Source organism: Rhincodon typus, chromosome 11, assembly GCF_021869965.1.
Source record: "Rhincodon typus isolate 14 chromosome 11, sRhiTyp1.1, whole genome shotgun sequence".
NCBI lineage: Eukaryota > Metazoa > Chordata > Chondrichthyes > Orectolobiformes > Rhincodontidae > Rhincodon > Rhincodon typus.
Genome location: NC_063342.1, coordinates 67,761,778 through 67,788,972, shown reverse-complemented (window position 1 = coordinate 67,788,972; position 27,195 = coordinate 67,761,778). Strand labels below are relative to the sequence as shown.

General features: G+C 39.1%; 1 protein-coding gene across 9 annotated transcripts in view; it reads right to left on the bottom strand.

The window, feature by feature from the left end:
- Positions 1–27,195, bottom strand: part of fndc3a (fibronectin type III domain containing 3A) — a 138,629-nt gene that overhangs the window by 95,177 nt on the left and 16,257 nt on the right. For 8 of the 9 annotated variants that reach the window (XR_007263196.1, XM_048602791.1, XM_048602788.1 and 5 more), the window contains 7 exons: positions 24,103–24,319; positions 18,537–18,710; positions 15,352–15,410; positions 14,087–14,244; positions 11,891–11,950; positions 1,613–1,751; positions 817–870 (listed from right to left, as the gene is read on the bottom strand). Coding sequence is in view for 8 of the 9 variants with exons in the window: in XM_048602791.1 (XP_048458748.1) it covers positions 817–870; positions 1,613–1,751; positions 11,891–11,950; positions 14,087–14,244; positions 15,352–15,410; positions 18,537–18,710; positions 24,103–24,319 (861 nt within the window). In the remaining variant the exon portion in view is untranslated. Of the gene's footprint in view, positions 1–816; positions 871–1,612; positions 1,752–11,890; positions 11,951–14,086; positions 14,245–15,351; positions 15,411–18,536; positions 18,711–24,102; positions 24,328–27,195 lie in introns of all 9 variants that reach the window. The other variant, XM_048602786.1, reaches the window with a different exon arrangement.

The window sequence follows — 27,195 nt, the reverse complement described above, 5'->3', positions numbered from 1 at the left end:
CCATTTCTGAAGAAGGGTCCAGACCCGAAACGTCAGCTTTCCTACTCCTCTGATGCTGCTTGGCCTGCTGTGTTCATCCAGCTCTACACCTTGTTATCTCAGATTCTCCAGCATTGGCAGTTCCTACTATCTCCATTTATAACAATTGTGAATTCACAAAGAAGATAACCACAGAGAAAATATCTCTTGAGATAGCTGAAATAATGGCATGAGAGATTATGTTAATAACCTTCGATAACAAGTGGAAGAATCTAATGATATCAATATCATGGGTCACAGTAGCAAGCCTCCAAATACACAGTTTACCAATACCAATTGATTACAAGTCTGTTTTTTGTGTACCACTGTAATATGGCTTTCAATATTAGGTTTTATGCTAACCTACAGCAATAATCCAACATACAGTAATTACTTAGTTAGAAGTATTCTGGTGGCTCACTACCCATGATGACGCTAAACTTTACACAGCAACATTAGTCTCAGTTTGATTCCTTATTGCTCCTGAGTTAACGGGACTAACAGTGATAAATGCTATGAATTCCAAGGTTGGGACAGGGAAACTTAGCCTGAGGTTCCACATGGATTCAGCACCCAGTGACCACTGATGCAACTGTGTATGTTGAATGAGGATATGGGCAAAGCAATGGAGGGATGTTCCTGTATCCTATTTCAATATGAATTTTTTTTTCCACCAGGGAGAAAAAGATGCGAGAAAATACAAGGTTCATAACACTATGGAGATTAGCTGCATATCTGAATATATAATTATAATATTGTAGGATTTCTACGTGCCAATTTACAGCGAACTACACTTACCTCATCCCATTCCAGATTGTAATTGCTGACTTTGGAACCATTGTCACACGTAGCCTATAAAGGTTAAACAGAGTCAAAGTCTAACTCAACAGCAAGCTGTGCTAATAAAATAATTCTCCATAACTTGCAAGTAATCACATAGCTAAGCATAAGACACAAAGAAACTCAACTAAGAACAAGATAGATTATTGGTAAAATAATTAGACAAATTTTGGTAGAGATGCAGCAAATTTTCAGTTTGAAACAACCATTAGTGATTTTCTGTGCTATTAAAGATAGAACAGCTTCAAGGTCTCGTATCTTCAAAATGTTCTGTAAGAGGAAGATATGAGATACTGGGCAGAATAATTCAACAATAAGCATGTATAGACTGTTTAAGAGGTAAGGCTAAAGCTGAGGAATGTGAAAAGAAATCAAATAAATAACTAAGACAATCAGGGATTCTCAATCAATTGTCCGAAGTCACTCAAGATAGCAAATGCCTGACCAAAGAGGAGAATAATTAATGAGGCTGTTGATGGTGAACACTGAACCTGCTAAGAATGATGAATGCAGGAGCACAGAGTTACAGTTGATCAATTTAATTCAGCTGGGCAACTCAAGATTGTAGATGCAGTTAGCATAGAGAAACTGCAGGATAAAGAAAAGGCAAGAAAAGGGAGTGACCCATGACTGAGCCAATGAATTACAAAATGCAAAAAGTTGACAAAAATCAATTATTTGAAAAACTAAAACAAACTCACTTATAATAAGTAGCTTTGAAGTAACTGACTTTGATCTTGGGTATTTGTCTCACCTTCCACTGTAGGTTGAGGGAATGTTTGGTCCTGTTTATTATTCTAGGTGGCATTGGCGTGTCTGGTTCACTGCACAATGTTGTAAAACTCTCTGATTCCGATGGAGTCCCTCTTATTAGGTTAGACACTGCTTGCACCCTTTAGCAGACAAAATGATATCATTAACCTAAGCAATGAATGTAAGTTAATCGTATTCAACAAAAGCTAGTGGTTTGTTGAATAAAATTGAAAATTGATTTTTAAAATAGAATTCTATCAACCAAAGTTACATTTATGACTTTTCAACTTTGCAAAAGGTCTTATATTCACCACAAACCTGTAACTATTTAAACTTGTATATTTCCTTAAATGGACTGAACACATCCAAGATGATTCACAGATTGGAGGTGGGGGCTGGGAGTTTGGAGAAATTCAATTACCAAGCAGGGAAAAGAAGAATTAGGAAAGGTAAATAAAGGCAAGTTTAAATTGTGGTCTTGATTAAAGAAGTCAAGCGACATGATATAGCAGAGCAACTTTTGGAGAACGCAGGGAAGTAATCATTTAAGATTGTGCCACCCAAGATGGAGTAGATGGAGACTGGTGTGAGCAGGGAGAAATGGAGCACTGGAATGGAAGCTTGATGTCATCCTGGAGGGTGTACAGCTCAAGTCTGGAATGCAATACAAACAATGAAGAGGATAAGGAGCAAGTAGGGAACGGCATTGATGGCGATTATCAGCGAGCAGGGAATCAATATTTAATGAGATGTGAGAACATATATTTATAGATTACACCTCTTAATGCACAGGTTGGAAGGGGATGAGTGACTGGCACAGCAATTTGCAAATTGCTACAACCTCTCACCATTCAGTGCATTATCAAGAATCGTTTTTATTAGAACAAATCCCAAAGACCGTCCACAAGAATTGGAAACTTAGGGTTGTCACGGAGCTTAACCTTTTTACTAATTCACAGGTGCTCCTACTGAAATTAGATTGTGGACCTGCCCTTTAAATATCTGTGGCTACAAGAGTAAGTCAGAGGCTGAAATTCACTTCCTGACTCCAAAAAGCCAGTTCCCCATCTACAAGGCTCAAGTCAGGGCTGTAATGGAATACTCTCTGTTTCTCTGCTTGAAAACAGCTCTTACAATGCTCAAGACGTTTGACGCCACACAGGACAAAATAACCCATTTAATTGGCAGCCCATCTAACTAAGTTGAATATTCAATCCCTTCACCACTGACAAGCAGTACTGTGGTTTGTACCACCGACAAGATGCACCGCAACAAACCTCCATGCTCCTTGGACAGCAACTTCCAAACCTGCAACTCCCACCATCTAGAAGGACAGGAGCACTAAATACAGGGGACCAGCATTATCTGCAGGTTCCCTCCAATTCACACACCATTTTGACTTGGAACTGTATCATTGTCCCTTCACAGTCACTGGGTCAAAATCCTAGAACTGCCTTCCTAACAGCACGGTGTGTGAACCTACACCAAACGGACAGCAGTTGTTCAAGAATGCAGCACTCTACCACGTTTGCAAGTGTAATTAGGGATGGTCAATAAATGCTAGCCTAGTCGGCAGCACCTACTTCCTGCAAAAGAATTAGATAGAAATGCCAGTGAGCCCAATAACAGGTCTCACATTTAAAAGTACTTCACAGATATCCCAGAATGGTTGCATGGCTGAGAGGTCTGAGGTTCTAGACTCAGGTTCCAATCTCTACAGGGCCACGCATTCAAACCCCACTGCTTGGATCAGTGCAAGGGGAATTTCGCCTGAAAGAAATAGAGACTGAGTGAGTATATTTGGGAATGTGGGTCAGTGGGATTTGATGCAGGAGACAGAGGTTGTTATGGAACAGACCAGACCCCATCAAAATATTTTAAGAAGGTAGCCTAGACCCTAACTATTTCTTATTTTAAAGATAGATGTGAAGTGCATGTTCCAGGTGTGATGCAACTGGTCAAACTACTCGACATTAAGCAGAACACAGTTTATTTAAACACTACAGTTAAAATACAAACGAAAGAAAGAGGAATTTAGAACAATTACTATCGGAAAACTTAACTGAATAATAGATACATTACCTATTACTAATTAACTGTTCCACTACAGTAGCAATAAACATATCCCTTGGCAAAAAGGTAAATTCAGACAGATTCATACACGTAGTTCCTAATCCAGGAGGAAACAACATCAAGAGAGATTTCAGAGAATGTAGCAGCTAGGAATAATTTACTGAAGCTTCCAACCCTTCTGGGACCCCAAACAGCTTCTGACTGCGACAGCTAAAAACCAGAAAGCCTGGTCTGTGAGAACTGACCACTCTCCTTCCATTGATACAACTGTTTATTAAAAAAACCTAAAGGTCTCCTAATTGTTGACTTAGGTCATCTCCAGTAGCCAGTTCTAAACCTCTGCCTTTACAACCACTCTTCCCAAAAACCCGGGACAAAATAACATTTTTAAAGTGACAGCATTGTCATACCTCTCCCTTTAAATAAAAATGAACGATCTATATACAAAGATTTATATACATTTTATATATGTTTATACACATTTTAAAACACAGTCTTATTCTATTCTACACTACAATACATATACATTATGTTGACTCTAAGCATGCAAACATTCACTACTACATTCTATTTCAGTCCGTTTATGCCTGCCACTGAATGCTGTTTGTCATCAAAATCGTGACAACACATTGGCAATTACGTTTTCTCATCCTGCCATGTGTATCATTTTCAAATTGAATGGCTGCAATCTAAACACTCTGGAATTTTTGTCCTTAAGTTTCTCCAAAAACTTTAATGTGTTATGATCAGTATACATAATTGCCTGTATATCGTATACACATTACTGGCAATATAAACGTTGAAATGTTGTAACATGAACACCAAGCTCAAGGTTTCCTTCTCAATCATGGAATACTTCCGTTGACGAGTATTCAATTTTCTGGAAAAATACCCGATAGGTCTTTCTATCTTCTCGTCATCTTCTTGTAAGGTGTACAGCACTGACACTCATATCACTCGCACTGATAGCCACCTTGAATGCCTTTGCGTAATTAGGTGTGACTAACACTGGGGCAGCGGTTAACACTGCTTTCAGGCTGTTAGATGCCTTCTGACAGTCTGCCATCTACTGAAATTTTCTGCACTTCTTCCATAAGTCAATCTGTGGAGCAACCACACTGCTAAAATTTGATATGAACTTCTAATAAAACCCTGCACAATCCCAGGAATCATAGTACTGCTCTCTTCACCGATGGTATGGGAAACTCCCCAATAACCTTTGTTTTACATTCTGTGGGGCCACCTGTCCATGTCCAATAACATGGCCAAGGAATGTGACTTGGGCTTTTTCAAATTCACTCTTAGCCAGGTCGATCACCAAGCCTGCCTCCCGAAGTCGATCGAACAATTCCAATTAATGGTGTAGATGTTCCTTCCATGTGTGATTGTTAATCACCAGGATTATCGACGTACACCACACAATTGGTTAATCCAGAAATGACTTTATTGGTTAGTCTTTGAAATGTGGCAGTCACAGATTGAAATTGATGTTAGAAGCCAAACTGATTTAGGAACCAACTCATAATCATCAGCCATTTGAGCTGCTAATCTTGCAGTTTTAACTGTCTGCTGTTCCACAGGAGTTTTCACTACTTCAGGAAGTGAATTTTGATCTCCTCTAAAATAATTGTCTAAGAGGGTCATATGTTTGATTTATTTTCAATTATTTTACTCACCTATCAAAATTACTTTGTTTGAACTCTTCAAACTCAATGTACATTTGACCAGGGTCTCTCAGATTCCTGAAGTGTTGTCTGTAGGCTTCTGGCACTACCTTGTATGCACTTAAGATGGCTTTCTTCACCTCCTCATACTCCCCAGATAACTCCATTGATAGTGATGCAAATACATCACTAGCTCTACCTACCAACTTTGTTTGGATCAACAAAACCCACACGGCCACCAGCCACTTCATTTGTTTAGTCACTTTCTCAAATGAAATGAAAAAGGCTTCTACATCTTTCTCATCAAATTGAGGCAATGTTTGGACATTTTTAAACACATCCCCACCAGGCCTTTGGCTACGATGGGTTTGCTCATCATCACAATCCTCCTCACTAAGTCTACCTTCCACCTTCACCTTTGCCCTTTTAAGTTGACTTCCCTCTCTAACTGCCAACTTCTGAAGTTCAAATTCTCTCTCCTTCTCCTGCTAGGGCCTTCCTCTCCTTTTCTTTTTCCTCTGCTTTTAATCATAATTCAAACTGTTTTATTTCCTTTTAATGTTCAAGCTGCTTCATCTGCATTTGAATTCTAGCCATTTCCAAAGATTCTGATGGCATTTCCAGCAAATTTAAATGTTGAGCTATTGCTGCAATTACCTCCCCTTCTCTCACAAAGACAACCCCAACTCCAGCTTGAGAGCCAATTCTTCCAAAAAGTGCCTTGCTCACTTTTTGGAAAACTTCCAAAGTCACTTCTTCCACCCCCAGAAAACTCTTAGTGATTGAAAGAGCCATTACTACACACAGCATGCCTTTTTCAAAACAACCAAATTCAACACGCGAAACAAACGACACTAACATCTGCCACTCGCCGCCTTTGAGTCCAACAATCATAAACCCAAATTGGAATTGCAGATTTCGATCGTACCAAGAGCCGCCCAGTTTGTTATGGAACAGACCAGACCCCCTCAAAATATTTTAAGAAGGTAGCCTAGACCCTAACTATTTCTTATTTTAAAGGTAGATGTGAAGTGCATGTTCCAGGTGTGATGCAAATGGTCAAACTACTCAATATTAAGCAGAACACAATTAAAATACAAATAAAAGAAACAAGAATTTAGAATAACTTAACTAGTAAAAACTTAACCAAATAATAGATACAATACTAATTACTAATTAACTGTTCCAATATAGTAACATCCCATAAACACATCCCTTGGTTAAAAAAAGGTAAATTCAGATACAGGTTCTTACATGCAGTCCCCTAATCCAGGAGGAAACAACATCAAGAAAGATTTCAGAGAATGCAGCAGCTAGGAATAATTTACTGAAGCTTCCAACCCTTCTGGGACCCCAAACAGCTTCGGACTGCTACAACTAAAAACTAGAAGGCCTGGTCTGTGAGCACTGACCACTCCCCTTCCATTGTTACAACTGTTTTGAAAAAACCTAAAGGCATCCTAAATTGTTGACTTGGGCTGTCTCCAGAAGCCAGTTCTAAACCTTTGCTTCTACAACCTCTCTTCAAAACAAAACCCAGGACAAAATAACCTTTTAAAGTGACAGCATTGTCACAAGATCTTTAAGGAAGGTCTACTGCAAGAAATAAAGTGTGCTGAATGAGTTCAGTGAATGGTGGGAGAAGGTGCATTTTTCTTCTGCTTTTTTTTTTAATAAAAGCTCACTGGTGTTACGAAACTGCTATTACAGATGGTCTTTAAATTGCTGCAAATTAGAAAACTGTACCTTTTTTTAAAGGAAGTGACAACACTTAGATGTACTTGAAAAACATCAGGAATAAGTAAAAGTCATAGACAACATAAACTAAAAAAAAGTAAATCAAAGCAGAATAAAGTTAACATAAAAGAAGCAGAGTGATGACACAGCAGTGCAGTTCTGTCAAGTGGAATGTGTGGCCTGTAGGAATTCATGTATCCTACCAGTGTCCTAGGTGACATGTTCAGGAAATGCTGTCTATCATAGAAACTTGAGCTCTGGGTTTCAGAGTTTGAGTCGTGGCTGGAGTCACTGTTGTGTATCTACAATACTGACAGTTATGTAGATAACACTTTCAGAGAGCTGGTCACACCACAACCTAAGGGACTAGAGGCAGCATGAGTGACTGCCAGACATACCAAGAGAAACAAGAAGTAATACAGTGGTCCACTGGGGTCCCACTCACAAAGCAGCTTTCATTTTGGAAGCTGACAACGGCATTGGTTTCTCAAGGGAGTGCAGTCAAAGCCACATTTGTGGCACCAGGAGCAGTGTGGCTGTATTAGGGGAGGAACAGCAACAGTCCTAGGAGATTCATTAGTTAGGGGAACAGACAGATGTTTGTTTGACCATAGATATAACTCCAGAATGGCATGTTGCCTGGTCAGTCAAGGATGTCACGGAGCAGATGTAGGACATTTTGCTGGGTTAAGATAAACAGCCAGAAGTCACCGGTCTACATTGGTACCAGTGACTTGGGTAGGAAGATGTGGCCCTGCAGTCAGAATTTAGGAAGCTAGGTAGAAAATTAGAACGGAGAAGCTCAAATGTAGTAATCTCTAGGTAATTCCCACTGCCATGTCTGAGTGAGTACAGAAACTGGAAGATAAAGCAGATGAATGCAAGCCTTAAAAGGTTGTGCAGAAGACTAAGCTCAAATCTCCTGGGACACTGGCAATGATTTTGGGGAATATTGTGGCTGTACAAGCTGGATGGGTAGGACCTGACCAGAACTGGGACTAAGTTCTGAACAGGGCTTTTTGCTAATATGATTGGAAGGGCTTTAAGCCAACTTGGCAAGAATGTGGGAATCAAGAAAGAATATTAGAAACTAAAGTTTGGGTGCATAAAATACTTTGGATAGACGGACAGCAATAGCATCAACAGTAGCAAGTTAATAATGACAGAGTAGGTAGAAACCTAAGAAGTGTAAAGCAGCAATGTGCAGATATGTGAATGCATGAAGTATATTTAATAAGACTGGGGAGTTACAGATGCAGATTGCCAGTGGAAATATGATAGTTCTGTGGCAATAAGAAAGACATGGGTTAAGGATGAGCAGGACTAGGTGTTTAAAAATTCCTGGGTACAAGGTTTTCAAAAAAAGATAGGAAATGAATGAGGAGGAGGAGGGATGGCAGTATTGGTTAAGGAAAGCATTGCAGTGCTGCACGAAGAGGATGTCCCTGGGGATTCAAGGACAGAACCAAATTGACTAGAGCTTTTACATTGCTTGGTGTGGTCTATATATCACCAACTAATGGAAGGATGTAGAGGAACAAATCTGCAGGGAAATTAAAGAGATGCCATCATTTTAGTATAGGTGTAATGGGCAGCACTTGCTCAGCTGCTCACGGACGCCATGCTGAATTCCAGCAGGGTCAATAACTCCTGACCTCATTACAGCCTTGGTTTAAACATGAACAAGAGAGATCTCTAGAGGGGTGCTGAGAGTGACTGCCCTTATGATTGACGATGCTGCACTCTGTCGAAGGCAGCGAAGAGTTTGAGCAAAATTGAAGTCAATGGGATTCCAGCATTTGTACGAAGAAAGTTGTGACTGTTACTGGCCAATTGCCTCAGCCTTAGGACATTTTTGCTCAAATTTATCTTTAGTTGCTTCATTAATGATCTTTCATTCAATAAAAGGTCAGAAGTGGAAATGTTGCATTTATTGGCAATCATATGATTCTGTATCAATTGTAATTCCTTAGATATTGAAGCAGCTTTAATAACTTAAATTCTAGCTTCCCTAAGCCTGCCTATATGAGTCAAATCAGAAGCATGATAGAATACTCTCCACTTGTGTGGATGAGCTTGAGTGGCACCTCATTCACCACCTTAAATATCTACTTTGATTTCCTCCCAAAGTCCAAAGATGTGCAGTTTAGGTGGATTGGCCAAAATTGCCCTGTAGTGTTCAGGGATGTGCAGTCTAGGTGGTCAGCCACGGGAGAAGTGCGGTCACAGGGTCTGGATGCATCACTTTTTGGAGGGTTGGTGCTCAGTCGATGGACCAGTGGTCTCTTTGTGCACTTCAGGGATTCTATAATAATCACTAAGGCCCCTTTGACAGTATTTTCCAAATCCTTAATCTCTAACATTTTTAAGAACAAGGGCAGCAGGTGCAAAGGAACACCACCATCTGCAATATCCCTTCCGATCTCTCACAATTCTAACTTGGAGCTTAGCTGTTCCTTTATCACGACTTGGTCAAAATCCTCAAACTCTTGACTTGTATGTTACCATAAAGACTTCAGTGGCTCGAGGAGGCAGCACTTTACCACTTTGTGAAGGCCAATCTGGTAAAGGCAATAAATGCTGGCCTTGCCAGTAACATCATATTTATTGGACAAATATTAAGAAAAAGCTTGCATGTATATAATGCCTTCAAAGTAATAAATCATTCAGGAGTGCAGGAGTATTATGGGACAAAATTTGACTGAGCCACAAAAATAGCTATGAAATCAGAGAATGAAAAATTTGGTGAAACAGGTAGGTTCTAAGAAGCATTTTAAAAGAGGAACGTGAGGAGCAAAAGATATAGAATGTGGATTTCAGAGTTTAGGGTGGATGAAGGCATGGCTGCCATGAAAGGAGGGATGAAATTGGGAATGTGAAACAGCCCAAAATTGGTGAACACAGATCTATTGGAGTTGTAGTTCTGGAGGAGATTACAAAGCTAAAGGGAGGCAAAGTCATGAAAATATTTGAAAATAAGGCTGAGAATCTTAACATCAAGGCATTGCTTGACAAGGGGCCAATGTAGGTCAGCAAACACAGGGGAGATAGGTGAGCAAGAGTCAATGTGAATTAAGACAGTTAAAAGTTTTGAATGCCTTCCAAGTTTGCAAAGAATGTGGAGGTCAGTCAGTGGAATGATTAACGTAAAGATACGTTAAAGATTTCAATAACAGATAAGCTGAATAAGGATGAGCAGTAAATGCTGACTTTGTTGATAATGACGTACCAAGAATTAATATTTAAGAAAATGACAAACAAAAATACACGATCTCATTATTAGGTAAAACAGGCTTCAGGGGCTGATTGGTATACTCCTGTTCCTATGTTCCTAAAAGGAAATTTTCTGACCAGCTGTGAATAGTTTGAAATATGTAATATTGTTCTCACATTATAAATTCACTTATTCAAAATGATTATTTCCTTTTAAAAATCACAATTTTTGGCTCTTTTAATGCTGAAGTCAATTAACTAGTATGTGATGAAACTATTCAGTCATAAGATTCAGGTTTGGTTGTCACTGTGTTGAATTAGTTAATTACAGACATTAGGAGCATTATATGTGATGAGTGCCTCTTGTTGGGACTATCATTTTTTTTTGTTTGTTTTCATTTTTGATGTGGAACTGAGAGTTGCAGTTAAGTATTGAACTTTGAACTGTGAACAGCAGTTTGTTTTTTCTTAAAAAAAGTAGAGAACAAAGGACTTATGTTTGCTGTTGGGAACGGGCCTGGAAAGATAATGCAGTTTATGTACTGCTCTAACAATATTTTAGATGATTCGGTACCAAAATGTTGCAATGCTCGGGGAATGGAAGTTGGTTGAATGTTAAATTAGTCAATCAAGTGAGAACTGGTGCTGGCCAGCCAACCACAGACAAAGCTGAAAAAGAAAGAGAAACCAAAGGGTGAACTGGTTTGGGCTCGGTTTTTTGGGAAACAGGCAGTGTTGCTATGGAAGCTGCTGGACTGGGTTTCTGATTTTGATCTCTCGAGTTGAAAATCCTGAGAAAAGAAACTCCAGTCTATAAGGAATAAGGAAATGTCTCCAGGGGTCAGCAGAAGCCGTTTGCATTGACTAGTGACTTTGGAATTCAAGCAAGATATGATCCTACATACCTGTAATACAACCTATCGAATTTCATGAAGGCTTGATATTTAACATTGAAATGGTTACTGAACTGGGAACTTATGATTCTTCTGTTTTTTAAATTGTGTCCCTTAAATGTCTGTGTCTGTCTGTCTGTTGGTGATGGGGGGGTTGCATTCAATGAAGATTGGGCTTAGATATTAATTAGATTGCCCGTGTTCATCGGTGTTCTGCTAAAGTCATAGTTTATAATCCATTATTAATAATGTAAGTTATAAACTTGGTATCCAAGGTCAGTTTTTTTGTCGAGTCTGGTTAGGAACAATTTAGCAATTTTGAGGGTTTACAAAGGTTTCAATTTCACATGTTGTGAATCCAGTGATAGCAAGGCTGATTTGGTTTGGCTTGCTATCCCTGTGTTTACACCCAAGATTGGGTGAGTATAACATTGGTAATGAACATTGACTCAGGATAGGATGGGCTTTTGATACTCTCAGTAAAACACTGCGCAAACACTCTCTGTCAAGATGCACACAAAGAATGCATCACTGTGAAAAGTTGAGGACAATGTTGGGTGCCCAAGCAGCCCCAGCTCAATAAAAAGTGATGCTCACTTTCCTGTTGAAGGTATAAGATATCAGTAGATAGAACAGGAATGAAACCATATGTATATTAATCAGCCAAAAAATTAAAATCCTTTATTATTAAATACCAACCTGGCCTGGTACTCTGTGGCTGGTTTTAGGTCCTTTAATGTGACATTCACGTCTTTTCCTCTTCAAATTTAAAAAAAAGAAATTTAAGCAATTAAATAATTCAATGGTCTATCAAATTCCAAATTAAATACAAGCATTTACTGTGGGAAGTTAAAATATCAACTTAAATGATATTTAGCAAGACTGAAAAATTAATCTACAGTGACAAAAATATAGGAAATTACTTACTGACAATTCGCAGACATTATTCGCATGTGTCTTACATAATTTTCACCCTTACTTTTCAGCACATTTACAGGCAACACCTATTTTCATGCAACTGCACTAGCTAGCTTGGTTTAAAACAATTTCTTAATACATTGAAGTGATAATTATAAACCATATTGTGACATTTATCAAAGACACTGTTTCAGTTAGCACTGAATGCTGCACTTACTTGTGTCAGGTTTTTTGGCAGTAGTTCACAGAGACTACACTGTTGCATGCTAAAGGCTCCCAGCACTATCTACACCCTGTACTGACAGATGGTATTTTTGGGGCAGGGGCTGGAGGAACAGGAAGGAAACCTGCAGTATTGCAGCATCAAATTGGATGCAAAAACTTTAAATGGGCAAAGCAGTCATTTTGTGTTCAGCTCAAAGCAATAGCTAAGACTGCTGGCTCTTCTTGACACCTGAAGTCTAGAATCAACAGCTGAGGACTACATGGATGACAACTAACAAAGTATCACCCATACTTTGGTCTTGAAGAAAAGAAGGCTCATAACAATCATCACTGGCTGAATTTGTACAGTCTAAATTAGGGTGTTAGAGGTTATGGAGAGACACACCACCAAATCAATGAGCTGATGTAGATGCTAAAGGTCAGTTATGATGACAAGACAGTTGCCAGAGGTCTTATTAAGGTTAAAATGCCCCTTATGAACTGCTTATGTAAACAGCAATCAATGGGTTCTCCTGTGAAATCTTTTCCTGAAGCTGAGCCTTTCAATGCTGATTTACCCTTCCATCCTCATTTCCTCCTCCATCTACTGGGTTTTCCCTAATGGAGAACCATTATGTTCCGAGCTTCATATCTGAAACTTCAAACATATTCTGAATGCCAGCAGTAACATAAAACATGTTATGTAGATGCAGATAAAAAAAAACGTACAAATAAAAAATCTTTGGACAAAAGCATTTAAACAGAGAAGGACAGAAAAATATTTATTTGCATTATTCTAATTGACTTTCTAAATTACGTTAAACACGTTTTGAAAGCAAATGAAATCTTCAGCAGAAGTAGACAGAAAAGAAGGATAAGATGGGGAGGGAAAAGTGCAAAACTGGTTGAAACTGAAGGGTTTCTGGGTTTATTCCCAGTTGTCCTTGGAATGACGTTGCTAAGTTTGGATGGAAAGTTAAGGTTAGGCAAGTGACAGTACCAAACAGAAACAGAGAATATAGAAGCAACAGAGATAAAGGCAGTCAACAACAGAGGGAACAATAACTCCCAATTTCCATTGTGTAATGCAATGGCAGATTACTTAGTAATAGATTTAAAATAAAGTAGGCCCTTCTTAAGAAGGGTCAATAGACCCAAAAAAGGTAACACTGCTTTCTCTCCATAGATGCTGCCAGATTTGCGGAGTTCCTCCAGCATTGTTTTTGTTTCAGATTTCCATTACCGCAGTTTGTTGGCTTTTGTTTGTTTAGGTGATGTTGTATACATTTAACTAATATTTTTATTTAATTATCACGATTATTCAGTTTCAGCTTGTGTACATTAAATTATATAATGGATTATCAAGTATCAGAGATAAATCTACCTACTAATTTAGCTTTAACTTAAAAACACTAGCCAAAACCCAACTTATTTTCAAAACAAATAAAAAAATTGCAATGATTTTCATTACTAATACAACTCCACAACTGCACAACTGGAGCTTCCAGTTTGCTTTTTCAAATAACCAGTGGTCAGAAAATCTATCATTTTGTCTAATTAACAGGGAACAGAGAATTCTTAGAAAGGATGTCAGAACAGTCTTCTCAATCATCCAGCAATGAACTTATAAAAACTTACAAAACCATCTATTCAAGATAAAACTAATTTAATGATGCACACGGTTTACAATAATTAACTTTTATATACTCTGCTTGAAATATATTATACATTTTAAAAAAGCTATTAATCATACTGTGAAAAAATTGTACATACATATAAATAACTTTGAATTTCCCATCCTTCCCACTACTAGAAATAGCAATTTCAAAGCTGCATGGTTCAGGTACAATATCGCTATCAGCATCATCATTATTTGTGGCTGAAGGAGGACACCATGTGAGTACAACTGTTCTTGCCTGGATGTCGGATACCTATGAAAAACAACACTGGAATAAAGTAAATAGGATATAGGACAAGCAAGGCATGTTGCAGACTCAACAAAGAGACACTTGTCATAACCTGTTCAAACCTCTGAAAAGTGGCAAATGCAGTAGACTGCTGTAAGTTTTGGGAGGTATTAGGTTGCTAAGCTTATTTCAGGAATTTTCCTCCCTGAAGTCCAGATTAGGCAGAGTGTATTGGACATGCCTTCATCTAATGAGAAAAGCATACATCTAAATTTAGTGGGTTTGGGCTCCTATTCTCAGGTAGGCCCTTGCTAAGTACCGGAGTTGAAAATGCAGGCAATGTTGCAGGTGATGTCTTTGAGGTTTTAATGCTGCCATTAGCGATCCGCTGAATGCTCCAAGGCCAAAACGTTCAGTATGCCCTGAGAAAGAACATTCAAACCTACCTTTTGGGTTTTTGTCACATTTTTACCAGATTCCCTCAGACCTGAAGGGAATCCTGACACAATGCTCATTGTCTAAAAACAGAGGCAAGAGGAGAATGCGTGCCCACCAGCTCCATTTTCACTTTGATGCTGATGCTAAATCAGAGGTATTGTGAATGGTGCTTATCATTATGCACTCAGCAGCAAACATCCCCACTTCTTACTTTATGATGGAGGGAAGGTCACTGCTGAAGATCTGAAAGATGGTTGAGGACATTAGTCCAAACAACCCCTGCAGAAATGTCCTGGAACTGAAATGGCTGACCTCCAACAATCACAACCATCTTTCAATGTGCCATGTTGCAATAAAGGCAGATCTGTACACCAAGTCTCAGCAAATATAAATATGTGAAATAGGAAAAATCTTTGTAACCACCATTTACTTTATTCAAATTACATCTTTACTGCAACATTAATGTGTTTTCAGGTAATCTCAAAATCAGTAAAAAATCTTGAAAAATTCACTTTCCTTGACAGCTTGCAAAACATGTTTCATGGTACAAAGGGCAAAAACACGTCTTGCAAATTTTATTTCAAAAACTTTGCAAAATCATAGATGTTTTATGAATTGTACAGAATTTATGAAATGATTTTTTTTCCAGAACTTGGTACCTTATTTACAAATGCATATAAAAAGGTCACTTACCACAGGTTTGCCAACACTTGACAGGTATGCTTCAAAAGCTTTGGTGTCTGGATCTTCCTCTATAAAACCAAAAAATCATGTTGTCAAACTTCACATTTCTCATTAGCATCATCACTGTTTTCTATTATTATTGAAACACTACCAAACTTAGAATCAATACATAAAAACTGAATGGTCACAAGGAACAAAGGGTCCTGATGTACTATATTTAAAGTAAAGAATGGACCTGAAGAAGCAATACATAAGCACTGAAGTTGTGAATATACTGTCTAAGGTTGTACTCCTAAGTTAATCAACAATAGCAAACCTAGATCTATCTGACATTCTATTATGGTGAGCAAATTAATCAGTCTTTTGATTAAAGGCTAGATTATATTATTTTCTTTTTTATAGACCATTAGATTCTGAATCTTACTGGAGAAAGTTTCCTTACTTCGTTTGTAGCTCACCCAAGTGGTTCTTCTTGGCATGGAGTGGATATACCACAAATTCACGAGAATAATATTAGATTTGAATTATTAGGGCAGACTGTAACTTGGTATACATCCCGTGAGTTTAGAAGGATTTAATCTGATATAATTTAGGTCTTTAAAATTATAGCGATTCTGTAAGATTGATATAAAGATATTATTTTCTCCAGTTGGGAAATCCAGAATAAAGGATCACAATCTTAATATTAGATCTAGGCTATTCAAAAGTGAAATCAGGAAGTAGCTTTCACACATAAAATTAAAGAATCTATATAGAGATCTCTCACTCTCAAAAGCTGTGCATGGTCAACTGCAATTTAAGATTGAAATTAACACACATTTGTCAGATATTGATTATACTGTTGAATCATATGGTGTAGTGGCAACATCCACTGGACCATTATTGCAGAACACCAAGTTAACTCAATAAAATGGCATCAGAAATCTGGCCTTATGGTGCCAATTTAACTATTGCTAATTGTAGTTTCAAACAAAAAAATTTGGTTCACTAGTATCCTCTAAGGAATGAAATGTGTCCTCCAGATTAACCATCATCTGGTTAAATGATCTCTCGGGACTGAAGGCCTACTCCTGTTCCATTCTGTTCCAAGTATAAACATAACTTCTCATATTAATTCCGCAGCCTTCATATAGAAAATACCCTGCATTTCAATTGATAATTGACCAAAGAAACATTATTCAAGTCAGTGGCCTTTGCAGAAACTCTACTGTGTAAAACAACACTGGACAGATTGTTCACTCAAGAACACTGTCGTTGAAGAGTAAAATGTTCTAACAACAGTAAGACACCTCAGCTTTAGCACCCATTTACTGTTCTTTAACTGCTACCTGCAGAAAAATGCACACTGCCAACCTTTGATGCAATGAAATGAATTTGTCTGCAAGAATAATTTGTGAACAATGGCAGTGCACAATGCTTCAAACGCTAGAGGGTGGGACAATTCAAAGCTTAATTTTGTGTGATTTATGATATTCCTGACACCAAGGAAGTTTACGACAGCATGGGTAATGAAGACCAAGAAATGAAATTGCATTATAGTTGGACTGTGTATAGCTGAACCTCTGGGACAATCAAATAATATTTGTGGATGCATGATACTGTTACAGAATACATTTGATTCATGTTACCTGAATTTAGCTATTTAACACATGTAATATTGCAAATAGAGATTTCAGTCATTTAATCCACGCACACATCTTCCTACAATCTCCCTGCTTTATTGAGGGTGAAGGAAAAAGGAAAGTATTGTCTGTGAGACGAGTGTGAAAGGGCTGTTTATTCATCATCATCATCATTATTATAGTTTTATACAAATAACTTGACTAGCATTATAATTGCATTAATGCTAGGCAAAACTGCAGCTGGAATGGTTAGGTTGAAAACAGGGTGATAAGCGCAGTGTTCCAAACTGAAAATTGCTCACACTTCATTCTTGTCCGACTAACCAAGCTAAAATCACCTTCATCTTAAATGAAATACTTAAGTGCTAAGATAGGTGCACATTCATTGAATCAGACGGAGATTTTATTTTGGGTGCCAGGAGACCCCCACGCTATTACCAACCTTGCGTATAAAGATCCAGTTTACATCGGACATCTGCTAAAATAACAAACTTCCTTCATTTAAAGTCAGTTTTGAGGGTCCTAAGTAATTTTACTGACTTGGCTAGCAACCTAACACAGTACCACGTAACATACACTCTCACCTTTAGTGGACTGTGATTTCTTCATCAACTGTATTTTGGAATATAACTTCTAGGTCTTCAGCATATAAAGAGGGCAGCATAGTCCACATCCCTTCTTTATGAACAAGTAGCTTGGTTTTAGTCACAACGTCCCCTTCAGTGCCAAGCTGACTCTTCCTAAGAGTTACCACATTAGCAGCTGCACATTCTCCAGCCAAATGTGCCAAACACCCAGTTGTAACCAAAAGACTTTTGGGTACAAAGTAGTCTACTCAAATTATGGGGAAATTCGAAGGAGTGAGAAAGGCTCAGAGGAATTCTTTCCTCTCTCTGAGATTGCTGGCATTAAACTGCTGTGGCTATGCTGAGACCACATGCTAAAGTTGAATTTCACTACTCTCTGATTCCTAGAAGTTAAATCTTCTCAAAAGAACTATTCTAGCAATTGCTTTGTATACTTTCTCAACACTATCTCAGGTGAAACATTCCTGACCATAACTCAAGCGTTTCTCCTTGCTTTTAAAGAACATGTTTAAAAAGTTTGGATATAGGTTAGAAGATAGATGTTGATCAAGAATTTACAGAGCATCTTGCATGCAGGAAAATAATTCAAAGCTTTATCGAAGATATTGGGAATACTGGAAATGCAGCTTAATTAAGTTCAGTCCAGCCCAGCTTAACATCCTAACAATACTCCTTTCAAGACTCTGTCATATACATTTTCACTCATATTTGCTATGAGCATCATGCTCTTTGTGCATTTTATTAGTAATTTACTATTTATTTATTGTTAAAATTTTTTAAAGAATACTCTCAGGAAGTTACCTAATTATTACCTGAAATTTAGTTTAACTGCATATTCAGACAGGAGTAGGTTATTCAGCCCTTGGAACATTTTTTATTACTTGGAAAGAACTGCCATTCACATATAATGTACTGATTTCAGGTGCGCTTTGTGTTTTCCTATCATGTATATTTTTCACCAATCTTGTGGATGCCCCCACAGTACCTTCATTTTCTTCACTGGTGGGAGACTTATGGGGAGAGGATGGTGGGCTGTTCATCTTATCTTTCGATCCATTAGCTTGTCGATCTTTCAGTTTCTTTTGTAAACGCTCATAAGCTTTGCTAGTCCTTTCATCTCTGTGGATAAAGTTGGACCTCCCATGAGAGGGATGAGATTCTGAAATGCAATAAAGTATAGACAGATTAAATTCCTTTTAAAATAATGTTGATACAAATATGTAGGATAAGATTTACTTCAACATATAATAACTGATCTCCCGCAGTATCACTGCACAATCCCAGTGGATCAGAACAAAGCTCAGCAATCCTGTCAGATCCAGTCATGGACAATGGACAAGTAAACAATTAATCAGAGGAAGTGCCTCCAAAGCACTGACATCTTTAAAGAAGTGAAGTTCAGCATGCCAGTGCAAAAGACCAGGCTGAAGCAGTAGCAACTATTTTCAGCCAGGAAAGCCAATGGCTGACCAATCTCAACCTCCTTTTGAGGTTTTCACTATCACGGATGCCAATTCCATTTTCTCTGTATTCTAATAGGAAAAGGCAGAAACACACTAGCTACATCTAAAATGATGGGCCATACACTATCACCACTATGTTGCTGAAAATATGCAGCAAAATCTAGCTGCACTCCTAACCAAGCTGCTCCAATACATCTACAATACTGGCACCTACATGATGTAGAGAATTGTCCAAGTATGTTCTGTCCATAAATTATGACAATTCTAATCCGGCCAATTACCCCATTAGCCTACACTTAATCATTGAATTGATAGAATTACTTAGTAATAACATGCTCATATTGGTTTCCAGCAGGGCCAGATCTTCCTGGATCCTTGGTTCAGACGTGAACAAAATAATGAAGTTCAAGAGGTGAGGTGAGAGTGATTGCAGTTGACATCAAAAGTAATATTTGATCACTATAGCATTAAAGAGACCTAGCAAAACTGGAGTCAATGGGAAACTCTCTCCTTTGGCTGGAAACATACCTAGCACAAAGGATAATGATTATGGTTACTGGGGGTCAGTTGACTTAATCCCAAGACATCGTTGAAGGAATGAAAACAAAGTGCTGGAAAAACTCAACAGGTCTAGTAAGACCTTTGGAAACAGAAACAGAGTTAACATTGCAAGTCTAGTATGACTCTTCAGATGCTATTAGCAGGCCAAGGATAGAAATGTTTGCAATGGGAGCAAGGTGGCTTATTGAAATGGCAAGCAACTGGAAGGTCTGGGTAATATGGACAGAGTATAAATCTTCCACAAAGTGGTCACTCAGTCTGCATTTGGTCTTGCCAGTGGAAAGGACATCTAAAGAAATACAAGTAAAACAATGCTACATTTGGAAGTTGCACTTGGGGCCTTGGAAGTGAGGATGGAGGAGGCGAATGCACAGGTGATCCTTTGAATGTGGTGGTTAGTGTGATGGAAAGTAAGGACAAGACAAACCCTACTGTTATTTTGGAGGGAGGGAAAGGGACGATGGCAGAAGTGCGAGAGATAGGTTAGTCATGGTTGAGGCCCTGTCAACCACAGTAGGGGAATCCTTGGTAGAGGAAAGAGTACAAGATTTCAGACACCTTGGTGGAAGGTGGCCTCATCCCAACAGATGCAGAGTAACTGGGAGAATGAATGGAGTCCTTGCAGGAAACTGCATGTGAAGAAGCAGAGTTGAGGTAACTATGAGACTTGGTGGAAACAGTGAAATCAAGGAAGGAAAGGGAAGAATCAGAGATTGATCGGTGACCAAGTGAAGGTCACCGAAGAAGAATTACATTAGACTCAAAACGTTAGCTCTGTTTCTCTCTCCCCACAGATGTTGCCAAACCTCTGGAGTTCCTCCAACACTTTCTGTTTTTATTTTTGATTTCTGGCATGCATAGTACTTTGATGTTATGTATGATTGAAGGAGTTTCTCAGGATTGTATCCTCAGCCCTAACTACTTCAGTTGCCTCATCAATGTCCTTCCCTCCAACTTAAAGAACTGAGGTGGAGTTCACACCTCTTCAGAAATTGAAGTATTATCTGCTGAAATACAGCAAAAGCTGTATACCATTCAGGTTTGGACAAATAAGCAACAAGTCATTTTTGTGCTGCACAACTGCGAGGCATAGACCATCTCTAATAAGGGAGATTCTAACAACCTAGATCTGATATTCAATGGCATTATCATCACTTAACTGATCATTGCAAACAGCCTGGGGCACCTCTGACCAGAAACTGAATTGTACATGATGTACTTTATAAATACTGTGGTTTCAAGGTCAAAGGCTGAGAATTTTTCAAGTAATACACAGACTCCTTAAAGCACGCCCACCATCAAAAAGTCCGGGTAGTGATGAATATTCCTTACCGTAATTTTTTGACTTCAGCACAGAACTCTAAGGTCTGTGCACATCAGTGACTTCTGGAACCAGAAGTCAATCTGCTAATCGTATCAGCAAGCTCACCATTACACACAGACCGTAGAAGTGGCTGTGCACGCAGCTTAGAAAGAACGTAGATCAAGGGTTGCAGACAGAAAGAAGGAATATGGTGTTGAGATACAGGATTAGCCATGGTCACATTGAATGCAGAGCAGCTCGAAGAATGGAGTGACTCACTCCCACTCCTAGTTTCTATGTTTCTTTTAATCCCCACCAGAGGCTGCAGTAACTGTGGCCTTTGGCTCAGGCCCTGCTGGCGGGGCTCTAGGTGTTATCTTTGTGCCGTTGTAGTGGGAACAGCAGTGCCATCAGCAGCTGCTGGTGTAGCTTTGGCGGCCTTCAAGGTGGGGCAATTCCTTCATGCCCTAACTCCTTACACGGGCAACACCACATGCCATCTGCCATGAGAAGGTGCAGCAGGCCACGCCCTCGTCCTTCAGTCACCACCTCAGGGGTCAAGCTAACGAAAACTTGGGGCCAAATGGAGTAGACATGTTTTAGGCTCAGGACCCTCAGTCCGAGCAGGATGGGTGCAATCCCTGACTGCAACTCCCCCAACAGCTGTAAATGGGGGAGGAGAATCTCACTGGCACAGGGCGGGACATTGGAGATCATGACCTTTTGTATCATAACCCCCAGAGGGTCAACTGGTAAATAGATCCCGCCCACAGTGAGACCCTTCTCCAGGGCCAAGTGCACCGCCCGCTCAGACCAAACGAAATATCTCCTTCCTGTACATCTTGGAGGCCTTGACAATGGCTAGTGGGCCGACGGCAGTGGCCAACGCGTTTGAGCAGGCCCCTACTGTCATGTCTGGGTAAGGATGTATTTTAATTCCCAGGCCCTTGGTCACATGCTTGAATGACAATGGGGTCACAGTTGGGCCAAAGCAGCAGTAACAGCTGCGGTGGCATAGAAACAGTTTGGCCCCGCCACAGGCAACTGCAGTGTCCATATGGATGTGAATAGAAGAAGCATGGTTAATAACTTTGCATATGACACCAAAAATGCTGCTTTAGTGGGCAGTGAAGAAGGTTCTCTCAGAGTACAACAAGATCTTGGTCAGATGGGCCAATGGGCCGAGGAGTGGCAGGTGGAGTTTGATTTAGATAAATGTGAGGTGCTGCATTTTGGTAAGGCAAACCAGGGCAGGACTTATACAGTTAATGTTAAGGCCCTGGGGAGTGTTGCTGAACAAAGAAACCTAGGGGTGCAATTGCATTGGCCCTTGAAAGCAGAGTCCAAGGTAGACAGGGTGGCATTTAGCATGCTTGCCCTCATTGGTCAGTGCACTGAGTACAGGAGTTGAGACGTCGCGTTGCAGATGTACAGGACATTGGTGAGGTCACTTTTGGAATACTGCATTCAATTCTGGTCTCCCTGCAATAGGAAAGATGTTGTGAAATTTGAAAGGGTTCAGAAAAGAGTTACAAGGATGTTGCAAGGTTTATAAAATCATGAGGGACATGGATAGGATGAATAGCCAAGGTCTATTCGTACAGGAGTCCAAAACCAGAGGGCACAGGTTTAAAGGTGAAAGGGGAAAGATTTAAAAGGGACCCGAGGGGCAACTTCTCCATGCAGAGGGTGGTACGTGTATGGAGGCATGTACAATTACAACATTTAAAAGGGATCTGGATGGCTACATGAATAGGAAGGGTTTAAGAGGGATATTGGCCAAATGCGACCGATCAGTTTAAGACAACTAGTTGACACAAACGAGTTGGACCAAAGGGTCTGTTTCCATGCTGTATAACTCTATGACCGTGTGTGCGTGCCTGTGTGCGCAGAATGTACCCACAAGAGAAGGAATTCTTTTTAAAATCAACCTCGCTGCAGCCAACCAGGGGGTTGGGATAATAAATAAAGTGAACCAAGTGAACCAGTTCATCCCTTTTAAAATGGGAGCATAACAGTTCAGGGTATCCACCTGGAATTATAATGAATTACAGAAACCTGCCATGAACAAGTAATGTACCCAAAAAAGTTTGGTATGGGCAGTTGAAGTGAAAACTAATTGAACTGAATTCTAAATTAGAGCAAAAACGCACCCACGATGAAAACTAGATACTTGAAACTGAACTGGGAGCTTTGTGGACACAGGGACAAGTATTCAAAAGGGAATTGGTTGGACACATGACAAGGGGAAACATTTCAGAGGCATGGAGGAAAAGCAAGGGAATGAAACAAACTAGACAATTCATTAAAAGGGACATTGACATCATGAGACAAATGGTCTGTTTCTGTGCTATATAATAGTTTGATTTTAGGAAATGGTTAAGGCGCAAATGCATGTTTGAAATTAAATTGATGTTAAATATTAACACTTCAAGTGAATATGAATCATTGTAGTTAACAGAAGCAAAAAAACAAATAATTTATTTGTTTACTCTTCTGACTTATCACTTATGGAGCCAGCCTCTCTCTCTCTGGTGAGCATTGTCAGCCCAGCACGACTTCCTTCATACCAACATACTCTACACGCTTGAGTACTTCTTCATGCTTTACAGGCTTCAGGTTGCCAACACAACTCAAAACATTTAGGCATAGTTCCTAAATACTCAGCTGATTAACTGTTGTAAAAACAAGGTTTCTCAGTTTTATCCCATTCCTTTGCTGTGCAATGCCAATTCCCATTTGTTTGAAATTTTAGCTTATACAGAGAGCTTCACTCCAAAATTCTATTTTGGCTTTTACAATGGAACCTTAATCAGCAATGCCAGATACAAAATTCTGTGACTAGTAGCATCTGATGTTGAACTGGATATTGTGACATTGTAAGTTAAAGACAAATATTTGCAGTACAGCGTAACACTCAGTTTCTGCTTAACCTGTTTAAGACTAGTCTTCTTTAGTCAGAAAGATACAGGTTTTCTTTCATTCTATAAAATGCTGATATAAAAATATTTTTTTCTGTCAAAATAGGCCAGATTATTTAACTCATTTTATTTCCCCCAATAAAGACAGTGAAAAAAACAAAATTAAACATATGACTATCAAAAGCGTATTCTTGTTGACTTACTAGCATTTCAAGATTTATGTTGGTAGGGTGTTAGCAGCAAATTTTCTGCACAGCTGGTGAATGAGAAGATATAAAGAGGTTTAAAATTCATAGCTCTTACCTTGCTCTGCATATGAATGCTGAGGATGATGCTGTGCAACATATGGTGCTGCAGCATCTCCTGGTCCCGTAGAGTACATTTGATGATGTGGTAGGACAGGTGGAGGAAGAAATGGAGGCATATAAGGATGAGGATGTATTGGTGGATGACTGCCAGGATGAAATTCTGGCTGTTGAGGTAACACCAGCACCCTTCGAACGCCATTTTCTTCAATGACCTACACAGCTCAGAAACAGAATTACATTTGAGTATAATAACCAGGTTTAAACCTCATAGTTGAAGTACAAGCCGTTTTTTTTTCATTCAACTTTCCACCATGACCTCTAACGTACACAAATAAGAAATTAATTATCCAAAACTTTGCCTAGTAAACATAATACTCAATATAATTCTTATTTAGATATAAATTCTCAACTCAAATCTGTATTATTACTACAGAAAGAGCACCACAGTGAAGCTCCTGGGGCTAACCGTCTCATTCACAACAGCATAACTGAATAAAACACCAATCAGGCTCAAGCATCTGCAGAGATTTTAACATCCTGTCGTTGTGGAATTCAATTGCTTAAACGGAGGGATTGCACTGAATGCCTCCTCTAATTTATTTAGCATTGTAATTTACTCCACACATTCACCATTCTCTTATCAGTTAACAGTCTTTTACTAATTTTATCCTGTCTCCCTAGTTCTACTTGCTTTAGTTTAAGCGATATTATTCAAACTGTATCATGTTTGTCTTATATTCCACAGCTAGATTATGAGACAGCTTTTATCCCCCAAGCTATCCAGTGTTTTCTGTAACAATTATCAAAAAATTGAGGTAAAGCCTTGCAACTCATTTCTGCATTGTCTCTGTACTTGGATGTCTTTCTTGTGTAAGGCAGATTCTGACAGGTATTAATTTGCAGTTAGACGACAGCATTGTACATTGATGTAACAAGGTGTAGAGCTGGATGAACACAGCAGGCCAAGCAGCATCAGAGGAGCAAGAAGGCTGACGTTTCGGGCCTAGACCCTTCTTCAGAAAAAATGTACAAGGCATTGTACGTTTACTTTATTCTCCTGTTTACGTGATGAAGTTCATCATATTAGCTTTATTGACTACTACTTTCCATTGGGGTATTTAGTTACAAGTCTAAGACTCCCAGGACTTGCCTTGAACATCCCAAAATTGAATCGAATTAGTACCCATTTGTCGAGAACTTTACTGAAACCTGTTCGAAAGTTCAGTATACTACTTTGTAGTATAAGCCAATACACACACAGAAGTTCTATAAGCTAAGCATTATTGCATGAACATTTTTTAAAATGTAAATTACTTCCATTTATTTACTCCCTATTCAGGAATGTAAACTGGCTGTGGTGAAGTTGTGCTTGCTAGGTTTGTCTCATTGTGGGACGGGCAAAGAAGAAATTGGCATCCTGATTGAAGAACTGCATTGTGGGTACAAGAACAGGAAGGTAGGATGCAAAGATCCACAGATTTTTGCCAGAAGTCTCCAAAACAATTTCAGAAACTGTACTCCATTGTTTCTGTAACCATAAAGGAAATGTTAAGGGGGCTGCAGGTAACATCAGCTTTATTGTCAGATTTCTTCAAGCATAATCTTGAAGACAGGTCAGAGAGTATATATCTGGGGGTGTCTTTGAACAGTGATGTAACTGAAACCCAATTAAATGGGTCAAATCCAGATACATCAAACTTTGTTTTATCTGATATCCTTGATATCTGTCAAAAATTATATACCCAAAATACTAGAAGCTTACTGCATTATCGGATCTCCATAATGTCCGAGTAGTCAGTTAAGGGTGCAAGTCTAAAGGCTCTCTGTTGGTAAGTTTTATTTACAGCAAAGTTGCATTATTATTTAATTAATTTATGCTAACAATGAAGTATAACAGTGATGTGTATACGCCCCTGCATTATATTCCTATTACTTAGTGTGTGATTTTACATTGATTATGTGGTCATTTTGATCAACTGGAATATTTTATAACTGGCACACGCCTAGTTCCATAGGTATTAGTTAATAAAAAGTTTGCTGTATGACTTTAAACGGAGAATGGGTACTAAAAACGCAGTTTGTAAACAACTTGCTGCTCGAGTAGTTGCAGCAGTTTGGACATTGCTTACAAATTTCACCTGGAGATCTGTGATTGATTGACTATCTGAGACAGACCTAAGTTCATGGGGCTTCTCAGGAACGGTGTTGTTGTGACTGAATAATAAAGGTGTACCACATTAAATGGAACTGCATCCAAATTGTTGTGTTTCACTGATGTCTGGGCCAGAACCTAGACCCCAAAATGGGTTTACAGCACAGTCTACTTACAGTCTTAGAGTTATACAGAATGGAAACAGGCCCTTCGACCCAAACTGGTCCATGCTGACCATGGTGCCCACTTAGCTGGTTCCAACTGCCCACATTTGGTCCATATCCTTCTAAACCCTTCCCATCCATGTACCTATCCAAATTTTTTTTACATGTTGCTATTGTACCTGCCTCAACCACTTTCTCTGGTAGCCTATTCCATATACATACCACTCCGTGTGAAGAAGTTGCCCATCAGGTCCTTCTTAAATCTCTCCCCTCTCACCTTAAACCTAAGCCCTCTAGCTTTCAATTCCCCATTACTGGAAAAAAGACTATATGCAATCATTCTATCTATGCCCCTCATGATTTTATTCATGACAATAAGGTCACCCCCCATTCTCGTACATTCCAAGGAATAAAGTCCTATCCTGGCCAACCTCTCCTTATAACTCAGGCCTACTGGTCCTGGCAACATCCTCATAAATCTTCATTGCACACCTTCCAGTTTAACTATGTCTTTCCTATAACAGGGTGACCAAAACTGTACACAATACTCCAAGTGCGGCCTCATCAATGACTTATACAACTGTAACATCCCAACTCAACATGTCAACTGATGATGGTCAGCATGTTAACTGGCTTCTTCACTACTCTGTCTACCTATGACACCGCTTTCAATGAACTATGTTATTGTACTCCTAGCTCCCTCTGTTCCACAACACTCTTCCGGACCTACCTTGTACAAGTCCTACCTTGTACAAGTCCTACCTTGTACAAG